At 43.0% G+C, this 13,125-nt stretch overlaps 1 protein-coding gene across 1 annotated transcript in view; it reads right to left on the bottom strand.

Moving 5' to 3' along the window:
• GLUD1 (glutamate dehydrogenase 1) overlaps positions 1-11,136 on the bottom strand; it is a 29,110-nt gene extending 17,974 nt beyond the window's left edge. The window contains exon 1 of the mRNA XM_053984081.1: positions 10,643-11,136. Within this exon, the coding sequence (XP_053840056.1) occupies positions 10,643-11,078 (436 nt within the window). The 5' untranslated portion in view covers positions 11,079-11,136. The remainder of the gene's footprint in view (positions 1-10,642) is intronic.
• Positions 11,137-13,125: the final 1,989 nt, after the last annotated feature.

Below are 13,125 nucleotides of genomic sequence, written 5' to 3'. Positions count from 1 at the left end.
GACAGGGCAGATACAGAGAACTAGAGGAGCTTAAATATGATGTTTAAGATCAACATGTGCCCAAAGTCATGTGGCCACAACCAAAAGGGTCCTACAGCTGTATGTTTGTTTCTATCCAAGCTTCTCCTACTTAACCAAGCATACCACAGAGCCATGAATAATTTATTATTCCCATCTTTACTCCCCAAATCTTTGGCTGTAGGTTCTGCCAAGTTGCACGGTGGTTTGTAGCAGGCACAGAGTGTCCTTTAGATGCCAGAACATGGCACCACAAATTTCCTATTATGTAAAGAGAAGACCATATTCAGGTTCTCAGGAGTGAAAAAAGGCCAGCATACATTATCCAAACTAAAGCACTGTGCTGCTATGAAAGCCATTCCTGAATGCTCTGGAAACAATCCCAGTTTCAAAGGAACTAAGTGCTGCTCAAATAAAGCTGAGGGCCAAGTGCCGTATTCTTATGTGAGTTCAATCAGTAAAAGAAAGTACCATGCCTCTGCAGAACAGAATTTAAATTTATTTTGTATATGGGGGAAGGGTGGTCTCCAAAAGCAAACTAGTTTCTGACTTAGATAGCTGCAAGGAGTTAGTCTGAGCTTTCAATAACCTTCTCATGGGAAGTAATATTCAAAATTTAAGTAGAACCTGTCAGAACCCAAAAGACCAGTCAAAGTTAGAACATAAATGTGTTGGGTTTTTTTTTAATATGTCTTACTCTGATCCTTCAGAGCAGCAGTTATCCTTCTGTCAAGCTCTGAGCAAGAATGAGCACTACCTATGGCACTGACTGTGCTGTCTGGGGAAACCATTCCCCCTTGGTTGAGCAGTTATTCCAGGGACAGGTCTCATCTGAGCATTGCTCAAGCCAGCCAAGTTTGGAGTCACAGCCTATGTTGGCCAAAAGTGAACTCTGCCCCTCCACCCCCAGCTGATCTAGATCACTGTGTATTTATTCAACCCATATACCTATTCAAACTTCCAAGCTGTGTATACAAAGCAGTTTTGCTATAAATGTACTCCTGCAGGCACACAAAATGTTGTTTATTGATATATGAAAAGCAGCAAGGAGACTAAATACTTTGGGATAGTTATCTTGAACAGTTTAAAGAGAGAAGCAAAATACAAAAAGAGAGGGAAGCGTCTACTGCAAATCGTACAGAAGACAGGATCTGAAGAGGTAAACAAGCAGCACTTTAACTAGAAGTGCTAGTGCACATACTCACTCCAGTGCATGTAGAACAGTTAAATCTCTGGTTCCTTGTGTTCCAGTCAAGGATTACCACAAACGTACTTTGACATAATAAATGTTTTCATATGAAGGTAAATAAGGAAAAAGCCCCAAAACTAACAAAGTACTGACAGGCCTTCAACTGAGCTGCCTATCTGTCAGCCATGCACACATACCAGAACACAGAAAACTTTTGGACTTGAGGTCAAAACTGTTCTTTTCTGGACAACTTTGTACTTCTGAATAAGGTTTAACTCCTTTTCCAGGCTTTTAAACGGTTGAAATTAAAATGGCTTGACTGCTGGCTTTACCTTTGTAAGTGGAAGACTAGTCAATTCTGAGAGTGGATTCTGCTGACTCTACTGGTCACTCTTCTCTAGTTTATGTGGTAAAATCTTCCATTAGGTGAAGTTCAGGATGTGAACCCAAGTTCTCTGACAGGTGTGATGAATTTTTCCCTTCCCTGGCAGGAGCAATAACATTTAAGATGCGCTAACATTTCATTCCTTTTCACAATTCAGCCGGTTACTGTTTTCCAAGAATTGTAATTACAGGGGGCCACCTCTTGACAGGGAAGTTATTTGTGCTAAGCTGTTACAAATGATGAGAAGCAGGCATCTGAGAATGCTGTGCATTCCATCTGCAAGCAGATGCACAAAGATAAAAGACTTACTTAATTTCTGTTCTATTTGGACATCATTGAAATTTAGTTTGACAGCTTCCTAATTTGGCAGGAGTATTGCCACGCATTTGTGTGACTCTTTTGGCAGTGTTACTATGCATTCAATAGCCTAAGTCTAAAAATGGACCATATGCACAGATAAACTACTGGGTTTGGTTTTTTGGCTTTTTTTTCAGGTTCTCACCACATAACAGCAAACAAAGTCACTGTTAGGTAGCAAGATTACAATTTTTTTAAACTCTGGCAAGTCCCATTCAGTAAGTCTCTGGAAACTTGTGCCTTTTACAGCAAACTACAAAAACTAGTTTGAAGAAAGCCTCAAGTTACAGTATGACTCACAGCCATGGAAAATACTTTTCATTGGAAAACATATGAATTCTTGTTCCAGTTGAGAATTCTCTTTCCTTACCACGCCCCAAGAAGTTAAACAGTATGCTAAGAGCAACTTTGTTTTTCTATGTACAAAGGCTTCTAAATGAGGAAATGTTTTCATTTAATTTTTTAGTATTGGTCAGTATAAAGAGAAGGCTTTATCACTACACAGCAGTGTCCATGCTTTTAAAACTTCTTTTTTATGCTCTCTATTATGGAGCTATTATACTTCACTCAGTTACGTCTTCACATCAAAGTAGTCTTTATCAGCAAGGCTACTTTGGATTCTATAGTAACAGCAGTTAGTTATCATTTTAATCATTTTATAATTTTGTAGCAAGGGGTATACTAACATACACATAACAAAGACCTTGATTTCCAAGAAAATTGGTTATACATCCTACTAGATTTTACATTGTACAGATTTCAGTATGTTCTGTGATGGTAAGCATGTTTATTATGCTTCCTTAGACAATGTGGTGTACAGAACCACCAACTTTTCAAGGATGACTACTGCCTTTCTAGTACGCCTACAAATCTATTTAGGGAAGTTTGTGTCACTATTTTCTGAGCTTCTTGTGCAGTGATCCTAAATAGTAGTACCTACATGTGCCCTCGCTACTAACGAGCCCGAGGTAGTCAAAGTCTCAAAAAACCCCAAACAGTTGCCATAGCAACAGTTCAAAGCAAAACACTAGGCAAACTACTCCTCCTGTTCTAAGTATCTTGTAAATCTTAGTAAGTCTCTCAAGTTCCCCAGAACCTGGAACACATTTGCATCTCAGCCTAAATTATTAATATCTAACCAAGGGTTTTGTCCTGCTTTGACTTCAGTGTTTTCTTCTGGTTGTCGTGTTCTTGTGAACTGTGGAACTAATTTGGGTCCTTTACAGATGACAATTCCTGTTAATATGGTGCATTTGTTCTGCTCACCTCTATTTGCAAAGTGCTTGCTAATCAAAAGAAGCCTTCCAGAGCAGCAGCTGTCCTACACTACCCATACAGCATTTGGCAACACAGATGTCATGATCTCCTCTGGAAGTTCCTAGGACTGACTACAGGCATGTTAATCTCCCAGTGAGCAACACTGGATTCTGCAGCAGCTCTGTGGGTTAGCAGCTTGCCTGACCCTGTCCAAAGGCTTGAGTCTAAGTCTAAAGGAGCTTCAGTATAGATGCTCACCTATGGATTCTACAAAATCCATAAATCAGTCCCAGCACTTGCTGCAATGCCTTAGTTCCTTAATGCTTTAACTCTGGATAATGTATATTTTCATGTTTGGTTAGTAAACAAGTGCAGTTGTGATTGTACTACCATCAAACTCAGTATTCACTGACACTTAACTCAGTAGGGACTTATCATCCAAGCAATCAAACTCTTTCAGAACACACACATTTTTCTAGACTCAGAAAAACAATCCAACCTTCCCAAGAAGGAAACTGCTGAGCCTTATTTAACCATTTGGAAAGTGTGGTAAACAGCTCAGTGACCAATTTGTAATTATTGAAGACAAAGAAATTCCAGATAAACCTAACAAAGCAAGATGAGTAATTCAGTACTGGAAAACAAGAACACTGTACACCAATCAGCAACAAGAACCACTAATTCCTAAATTCAATTCACTAACTGCCAAGAGAGGAGATAAAAATATTTATCTCTTCCTACACAGCACTAGCTAGCTACAAAGCTGGGGCAGGACAGACATGCCCCTATAGAGACACCCCACCGTTCTGCTTTAAGCACCAGCATGTATAAAGTGGCCATAAGGTACTCAGCCAGACAGAATACTTCAGTATACCACTTATTGTATGTTTTTAATAAGCTGCACTTGAAATATGTTTAAACATATATGTTTATTTCAATCCATGCTGAGAAAAGCCAAGAATTTTCTCTATTCAAAAACTACCTCTGGTGCATTGACAAGACTTGGTGTTTTAAATGTGAATATGGCAAATCTAGTGCACTACCAGGCAAGGAAGTGGGACATGAATTTATGCACTTGGAATCTGGCTATGAAGTAAAGTCTCTCACCTACAGAACTACCTCAGCCCTACCTAAAGGATTAGGTCACTCATTAAAGTGCACTCAACACTGTAGTAACAAGGACAGAAACAGGGAGATACAGTAAACTGCTTCCACATAGATATTATTATTACCACGTGCAGGGGGGTGTGTGCAGAGGGTGGAAACAACACACACGTGGCCCTGGCTGGTCCAAATGCCACAGGAGCCACAAAACAAGAAGCCACCACAGTGCTGACATGAGGCAGGCAAATTCCATGCTCTTCCTAAGAGTCTAATTTCTAACAAGATGGAGCTGTTGCAAGTCATGCAACAAAGAAGTGTTTGCTAGGATCTCCCAGAGAACAGGAGGGAGACTATCACACAGGAGATTCCTCTCCCCAACACGTGTTTATGCAGAAAGCCCAATGCTGAGAGAGGTATGATCTCTCTATAAATAGACAAAGAGCCAACAGTAGCAAGGGAAAACAACTATTTAAGATCAAGGACAAAGCTGGCTACTGCAGCAATGATATGAGCTGATTATATGAAAAAGCTGAGACTAAAAAGATTCACAGCCAAAAGAACAAGGCCTAGCCTCTTACAAGAATATCAAAGGTAAAAACAAAAACTTGATATGGTTCACATTATAACTAGCATATTAAAAGACAGTAAAAGACAAGACACACATTCCTTTCCTTATTTTTTAATTTGCAGTTTAAATGTATATCCATTGTGAAGTTAGATAAGCTACACTAAGAGAATAGAAACCTATGAAAATTGGTCAAAGGTTGGACTCAAATCTTAGAGGTCTTTTCCAGTCTTAATGATTCTATGAAAGTAAGGCACTTGTATAAGCTTTAGCTGTAACACTGCAACTGTTATCACAATTAGGCTAATTACCTTTTTCCCCCCAAAAAACTCTCCCATTTCTTTCGAGTTAGATCAGTTTCCAAGGTTTATTTCAGGATACACATGGTCCATGTTATAGTTCCATCTGTTGCGTGCTCCATAGGGTACATTTCCATGTCTTACTTGAAAGACTCTGGGCCAAAAGCACAAGGTCTTAACTTTCACCCATGCATGATTTAAAAAAATCAAAGCCACTAATTCAAACCCAAGATAAACAGCTCTGCTGGTTCCAAGATACCTTATAGCACTACTCCTTACCCTCTTAGAAAAGGAATAAATAATGTTGAGACCGCACATGTACTGGTCCAAGTCCTGCACGTACAGGTTTTTCTTTTGCAAGTAAGGTCTCCATCATCAGGTATGCACACTGTTTTAACCACAATAGTGTCTGCAACAGAGAGTATTTTGTGACTGGGCACTGAGATCAGTGCCAGCCTTGGACCTCTGCAATTGGAAAACTGCGGCAAGGCTGGCATGAGTAAAAGTCACCTTATGCAGTAAGAAACTCATTAATATGAACTCATGAGCCAAGTGAGAAGGATAAATCCTGACAGGCAGAATAAATGCAGCCAAGACCAGACAACAGGAAAGTTTTGTAGTGCACAATAGCTCCTTCCACTAACCAGCCAAGGCAGCACCACACAGGAAATCAAATTCATTCACCTCCAAGTCAACTGAACAAATAAAGTAAGACTCATTTGTCTTCACATAAAAGCGTGAACTCAGAAGTAACGTTTGACAAAGCTTTCAAAATTCCTCTGTAAATGAAAGTTATACTAAATCTAGACCAGAACTAAGGATGGTTTTAAAGCCTTTCTGAACTGAGGAAGCAGCTGGGACTTGGTTACAGCAATCTGGGTGAGCACAAACAAGTTAGGCTGTTTCCGGCTCTGATTCATTTGGTTTCATTTATAACAGACCTGTTGGACAGTTGGTTTACATGGAAAGGCTTGAAAAAGTTTTGAAATCACTTAACAGCATTATTCCCATAGTAAATGCTGCTTAACAAACACAGAATCACTTCCATACTACTCAGCAGGTAAAAATTCAATAAGTTCATTTTGTTTTCTAAAACTGACCAATTAATGATAAACAGCCATCAGCAACCACGTAAAAAGTAGCTTAACCAGTTCTACACCTTTCACAGAACCTGATGAAATTATTTAGAAGAATTTATTATTTTAAGTAGGAACTGCCAGAGTACTTTCCAACAAAGTTATCTGTATTCAGACATCTCATTTCCTGTACCCTATTTGGTTTGTTTTACTTCTTTAGGCAGCTGTCAGTGCAGTGAACAAGAGCAGTTGTGGTTTCCTGTTAGTACTGGCCACTGGCATGCAAGTCACCACATCAGCAAAGGAAAGAGTGATGTGACCCACAGCATTACTCCACCTACCAGGCAGCATCAGTCCACTTGTACAAATACATTTGGAGCATAAGCAACCTGAGTTCCAACACACAAGAAAACTGCTTATTCCATATTCTCAGTGGGATGAGGAGGCATCTAACTGATTTTTCCTTTCAAGTAAAACAGTTACATTGCAGAAAATGGAGTCCTTAAAACCTGGATTTGCATGCTGGACATACTGCAAGACCTACCACTTAAATGGGATAATTCATGACCGTTCTGTAAAGATTCCTAAATTACACCAGAGAAGCACTGCAAAGAAAAAGAATCACCACCTTCTCACCTTACAAAAGTTTGCAACCCCCAAAGCAGAATTAAGGATTAACTTCTACAACAATTAAGTAGGTAAGCACCACAAGATTCAACAAGAAGTGGTATTTCTGGGTTCTCTCAATAAGGTGGAACACCACCAAAAGTTGTAAACTGAAAAGAAAGCATGTTTCAGTACCTCATGCTTCTTTTCCAGAAAAGCACTTTTCTTCACCCAATGAAGAATCACTTGCACTGCTATGTAGTGACAGCTATGTCCAACACAACCAAGCTAACTTGTGTTCTTACGTGTGCTTTGAGGGGAGAGAGTAAAGTAGGAAAAGCCTGTAAATAACTTCCTATTTTTATTAACAATGCTTTTGATTATTAGAAACAGGGTATAAAGAGCACTGTACTTCTTGAATAGAAATGCAACAGTCAAGCTTCTCACCAAGGTGTAGAAGTTAGCCTATACAAAAAATGTAAGACTGATCTTGGATTTGCCCTCCTGCAGCTGTATCAGGCTATAGTTATCCATCCACCCAGGAGCTGTATTTTCAAACCAGTCCTCTCATGGCATTCACTCTAATGAGGTATTTCTATTTTGCAGGCAAAAGAGAAGCCAGCACAGGCTACTAGTCAAGGAACTGCTGGTTTATACCAGCAGGCATCATTTGTATGCACATGTGAGATTTATAAAGATAAACCTTGCATTTCGAGTCTGGCAGTTTTCACATTTGGGCTGGACCACTAAATGGGGATTGATGTTTCAGTCCAGAAGAGAATGAGCAGGCAAAGAAATTGAAGGTATCTCTGACAGAAGGAACATCATCTAAATGTTATATTGTTAACTACAAATGTTTAGTAGAAATAAGAAGGTGCTGCTAAAGAACATGTAATTAAAATGTTTCTTTAGACTCTTTGGGTAATTCAGCTGCCTCCAAGTTTAGGGCATTTGAATCAAAATTCAAAAATTTAATTTACAGTATAAATGCTTCATTAGTTCGTAGTTAAATCTGTAAATGCCCTTATAAATGGAAAGGCATACAGAAGTACCATACAACCACTACTGAAATATTTTGGTATGAATGTACTGAAGAAATTAGGAACAATTAAAGGAGGACAGCCTTTAAAAGACCTAAAACCTTTTGTACTCCTACATTTCCTACTTGAATCTTAAAGTGTACTTTGATCATTTGTCTAATCTGCATACAAAACAGCATTTAATATTCTCTAATCAGCATATCTTATCCTTCAGTTTATGCAAACAACAATATAAGAGATGAGCTTTTATAGCACAATGCTCCTTGAAAGAACAATAGACATGACAAAGCATCCCCACTTGCTAGCAATCACCTAGCAGTAAGTAAACACCATTTCTTTCTTAGTACCAAATACACACACACACCCCCCCCAAAAAAAAAAACAGAATGGGTAACCTTCCTTTATCAAATTTTACTTTTCAGGAAGCACAAAGATAAGGGTCACAATTCTGCATGTGAAAAGTGTGTTCCTCCTAATGTCTTTGCAAGCCTTCCACTTGTCAACTCACTCCTTCTTTTAAAAGGGGGCCTTATGTCCCTTGCTGTTTCTTGATAGTGCAAATTACCTGCATTAGACTCTGGGGTCCACAGTGTGTGAGACACTCACTTCAGCAAGTTTCTCCATTTCATACTGTTATATGGAGTTTGGAGTTGTGTTTCATTGGACTTGGTGCTTTTATCCCTACTGTACTAGGATTCTAGTTCAAAAATCCCTTTTGGACAAAAGCTCAAGATTTTGGTGCATTTCAGATGGATCAAATGTACTATAAATACAGAAATATCTTTACAGCTCCTTTGTCATTAAAGTAGAAACGTTCTACTTCCTCACACACCTTTTTCATAGCGGGTTTCAAGCAATTGATCTTTGCTTATCATGCATCCCATTTAAATTTACTACCAATTCATATCTGTCACCTGATAGCGAGCAAGTTCCTAGAGAGCAGTAGAAGGTGAAATCCATTTATGATCTCTGTGCTTAAGAATGGAAAGGAAATATAATTTGTAATTTCTTCCCTAAATTCAGACGGGGTGGGGAGCAGCACAAGAAGATAAGGACAAACTACTGAGACTTCCTACTTTCTTTAGCTGTCATTTTCAATTGCCTGTAAGTGCTCCAGTGTTTGCTTCAGTGTGAGTGCAGACAGGCATAACAAATGCCACCGAAAATCAAGAAATTCTGGTGAGGATTTAGAAATGTAGGTATCAGAACAGACAGTGTCTAATCAGCCAGTTGGTGGGGTTTGTTCATGTACAGCGCATTTTATAATTATTTGTTGTGTAAACATTAGTTCCTTCACTTATGAGCAGTACTAAGGTGAACTATCAGAAGCTATCATATATTAATATTATTTTATTACTTCATTTGCCACTGGGCTGCATTTTGTTATGCAAGCAGGATCTTAAGAGTAACACAGGCTGTACAGCAAAGGACTTTTTGTAAGCAGCAGCAAAGAGTAACTTAACTGAAGCAGTGATACAACAGCAGTGTTTTAAAAGAAATTATAGCAATGGCATAGAACAGTAGATTCACAGAGTAAACTTCAGCCACGCCCATGCTGGCTGAAGTCTCATGCTAATTCTTGCTTCAAGTAAACAACTAAAAGTTGAGTTAGCCTCTTTTGGGTAAGAATTTAGCATGTTACAGGACACTCACTAGATATTTGATTTTGGAATGTTAGGAATCACAGTAACAGGACACAGTATTTGTGCTGCAGAGAGAGATCCTCATGTCATATATATATACACCAGCTGAACTGATTCTCACAAACACATTTACCTAAGAACACCCTTCCTAATCTACTCTTGAAGTCAGATGACTTCATTTATAAGAAATTGCTTGGCTTCTGTAACCGTCATTATTTACTATAAAGCTGATGTACACTGAAAAAAAATGTGTTTACAGACTAAAGAAGCTCTGGTTTGAGTCACAGACCTGAAATGGTTTCCAATACTCAAATGTCCACAAAGATCAGAGCTCTTGAGTAAGTTATGCTGAAGGACATCTGTATTTGTTTTTCAAGGAAATGCCATCTATCCCAGACTAAAAGGGGAGTCTGATTCCTCGGAGATCATGGCCGATCCCATGAGAGCCCAGCTCTGCTCAGCTCCAGTGGGATTCACCCTCTCAGTCCCTTGGCATGGCTTTGGTCTCACCTACCTAGAGCTAGCTACCTCCAGAAAAATCACTTTTGCCTAACTGTATCCAGCCGGTAACTGGAAACACAGTTAACTTGTTATCAAAACTTGTTATTTTTCTCTACGGATGTTTTCTGTGCGAGCACAAGGTTTTCGCGAACACAGCCGGCTGTGTCAAGGGACAGTGGCTCCTCCAGCTCTCGACTCGAGCAGGCACTTCTAGCACGGTGCTCCCCCTTTCCCTACAAACACTATCGAGGTCTGAGTCACATCGAGTTAAAATCAGCCGGGGGATCTCCTCGCCGTGCCTGGGGCCAGACCGGCGGTGGGTGCGGCGAAGGCCCGACCGGCGGCCGTGACACCCGGCACCGGGGCTGGCCCGGGGGTCACCCGCGGGGATGGGACAGCGGAGCGCTGGAGGGCTGCGGAGGAACCGCCCTGCGCCCGCCTTTCCTCGGGTATCGGATACCTCGGGTAGCACTGCGAGGCAGCCGCCTGGCCTCGCTGGCTGGGCGGGCAGCGGGCGCGGCGGGACAGGGGGGGCCGGTCGGGGGCACGGCGGGGCGGGGCGGCCCGGCCCTCCGCGGGCCCGGCGGGGCGGCGGGTCTCACCTCCCTTGCAGGGCGTGCGGTGCTGGCTGTGCTGCGCCCGGTAGCCCTCGATCACCTCCCACTCGCCATTGTCGCGCTTGATGGGGAAGGAAACGCTGAGCACATGGTTGCAGGGCTTGATGATGCGGAGGATGCCGCGGACGCGGTGGCGCCGCTCCTCCATGCCCTCGCGGGTGCGCAGCCCCTCCACCAGCTTGTCCTCCACGATGCTGGCGCCGCGATCGAAGAACCCCTCCACCATCTTGAAGAAGTTAGGGTCGTCCTCCTTCTTCGCCGCCTCGCAGTAGTGCCGCCGCGGACACCGGCCGCCGCCCCATGCCGCCGCCGCCACCACCGCCCCCCCGGCCGCCGCCGCCGGCCCGCCCGGCTCCGAGGCCGCCAGCACCGAGCCGGCGGCCAGGCGGGACGCCAGCAGCTCCCCCAAGTAGCGGTACATGGCGGCGGCCGCCAGAAGCGAGGATCGGAGCGGTGCTGCCGCTGTCACAGGAGGGGCCGGGGCCGGGCGCCGCCGCCGCCGCCTTTAAACGCGGGCCGCAGGGGGGGCGGCGCGCCCGCGGCGCGCGGGGGGCGGGAGCTCTCCGCGCCGACCGAGCGCGCCTGCGCCCCGCGCCCCGCGCCGCCCCCGGCGGGATTCGCGGAGGGGAGGGGGCGCGGCGGGCGGGGCCGGGCCGCGCGTGCGCAGTGCGCGCCCGCCGCGCCGCCGCTTCCCCTTCCTTCGCCGTGAGGCCGGGCCCGCCGCTGCCGAGCGCCTGGCCCGGGGCCCTGCGCCAGCTGGCCGCGCTGCGGCCCGCGAAGAGCCCGGGGCAAGCAGCCTTCACGTGCCGCCCTTCAGCCGCGTGAAAAACGAGGCCTGTCTTAGCGCAAGTGGAGTGCAAGTGAGGGCGTGCTCACGCACAGTGTTCAGCGCTCGCAGGGAGAGGAGCCTGCGGGAGAACCCAGCTTTTCCACGTGTGTTTAAGTGACTGCCCTGCCGAGAGGGGACAGAGGCTTCAAGTGAACCTGTTAACATGTCTGCTTTCATAGAACAGTTAGAGCACTGAGGTTGGAAGAGACCTGGAGGTTTATCTGCGTTGTCTGCTCGATTCTTAAGGTCTTGGTCCGTTCAAGTACATTTTTTAATGAAGCTCAGGCAACATCTCTTAAGAATATTTCTTTAAACTGTGTAAGGTCTGCTTTCAGAGCATGAGAGAGAGTGTGATGTACTATTGAACTAAATTTATTTTAGAAGACTTAAGCGGCTTGTTCATTTTCTGTAGGTTTGGGCTGCTAATTGGAAAATACAGAGGGTATTTTCTTCTTTTTAGGCTTGTGGGAGACCAATGCCCCTAAGCCAGGAATAACCAGGAAGTTGCTTTATCGCTGTGGGAATCTCTCTAACCACTATGGGCTGTGCTACGAGGCTTGTGGGAAAGTAATTTAAGTTTAGTATGTATTTGTCAGCAGGGAGATTAGTCACAGATTCTTTAACTCACGCAAACTCTTCAGGCAATTGATGCTCTATTTTTATCTTGATTTAATATTGCTCTCTGTCCTAAGAATCTGAAGAAGTTCTCTTAAGGACCACTAATAAGGCTGGGGTTTATCTATAATGAAGATGGTTTATAATTGTAGTCTAGAGAACAAAGATCCTTGATAGTGATAAGGGGGGGAAAGCAAGAAAGGAGCTGTTTCTTAGGCCAGTTTGTTCTTTGGATGTTCACACAGGGCTTCAGAAACAAGCTTACTGATTTGGTTTTTTGTCCATAGTATCAATGGTTTATGGAAAACTTCTATTTTGGTGTTAATTTTCAGTTCACTGAACTGCAGTGTTCTCAGTGGTTGTATCAGCTTTGAGGTACTACTTGATTTCAGTCATCTGCATGTTCTCGTTAGCTAGAGCTCAATTTCTGCACAAGTTCTTAAATTTTGTAAATGTGTAGGAAAGAAGGTGAAGAGAGGTATTGTGGCAATTAGCCCTTATCAGGTAATTATTTCCACCTTGTTCTGTAGGTTGGATTATCATTGCACAAACACAGAGGTTAAATGAAGAATGTGATTAGCCAGTTTGCTCAAGCATGTAGAATTAGAAGTTAAGGTTAATGTGCTTAGCTCCTGTCCTGCTTTCAGCTGTGTTCTCTCTGATTTGCCAGCACACTCAATTACCAGCTGCTTGCAGTGTCAGCCTGTTTGTAGCACACGTTTGTGGATGTATTTGAGACTGAGCACGGGACATGACAATGTGAGAAGCACGTGGATCTCTCCAGAGGCTCGGTCACACAGCTGTATTTGAAGCAATGGCTGTACCATACCTGCCCTCCTTTCCAAACAAGACTGGAATTCGGCAAAATATTTACCAAGCTGTGTGTTGAATGCTGAGAACAACTAAATCGTCATGTTAAATTTCTTAGTCTTTAAACATTGTAAGAGATAAGTAGGGAGTTTCATTTGGCACATTTTTTTGACTGAAATAATGTGTACAGTTTACAGGCAGTTTACCAGACTCA

Source organism: Vidua macroura, chromosome 8 (assembly GCF_024509145.1).
Source record: "Vidua macroura isolate BioBank_ID:100142 chromosome 8, ASM2450914v1, whole genome shotgun sequence".
NCBI classification, from domain to species: Eukaryota; Metazoa; Chordata; class Aves; order Passeriformes; family Viduidae; genus Vidua; species Vidua macroura.
This window is presented reverse-complemented; position numbering and strand designations above follow the sequence as displayed.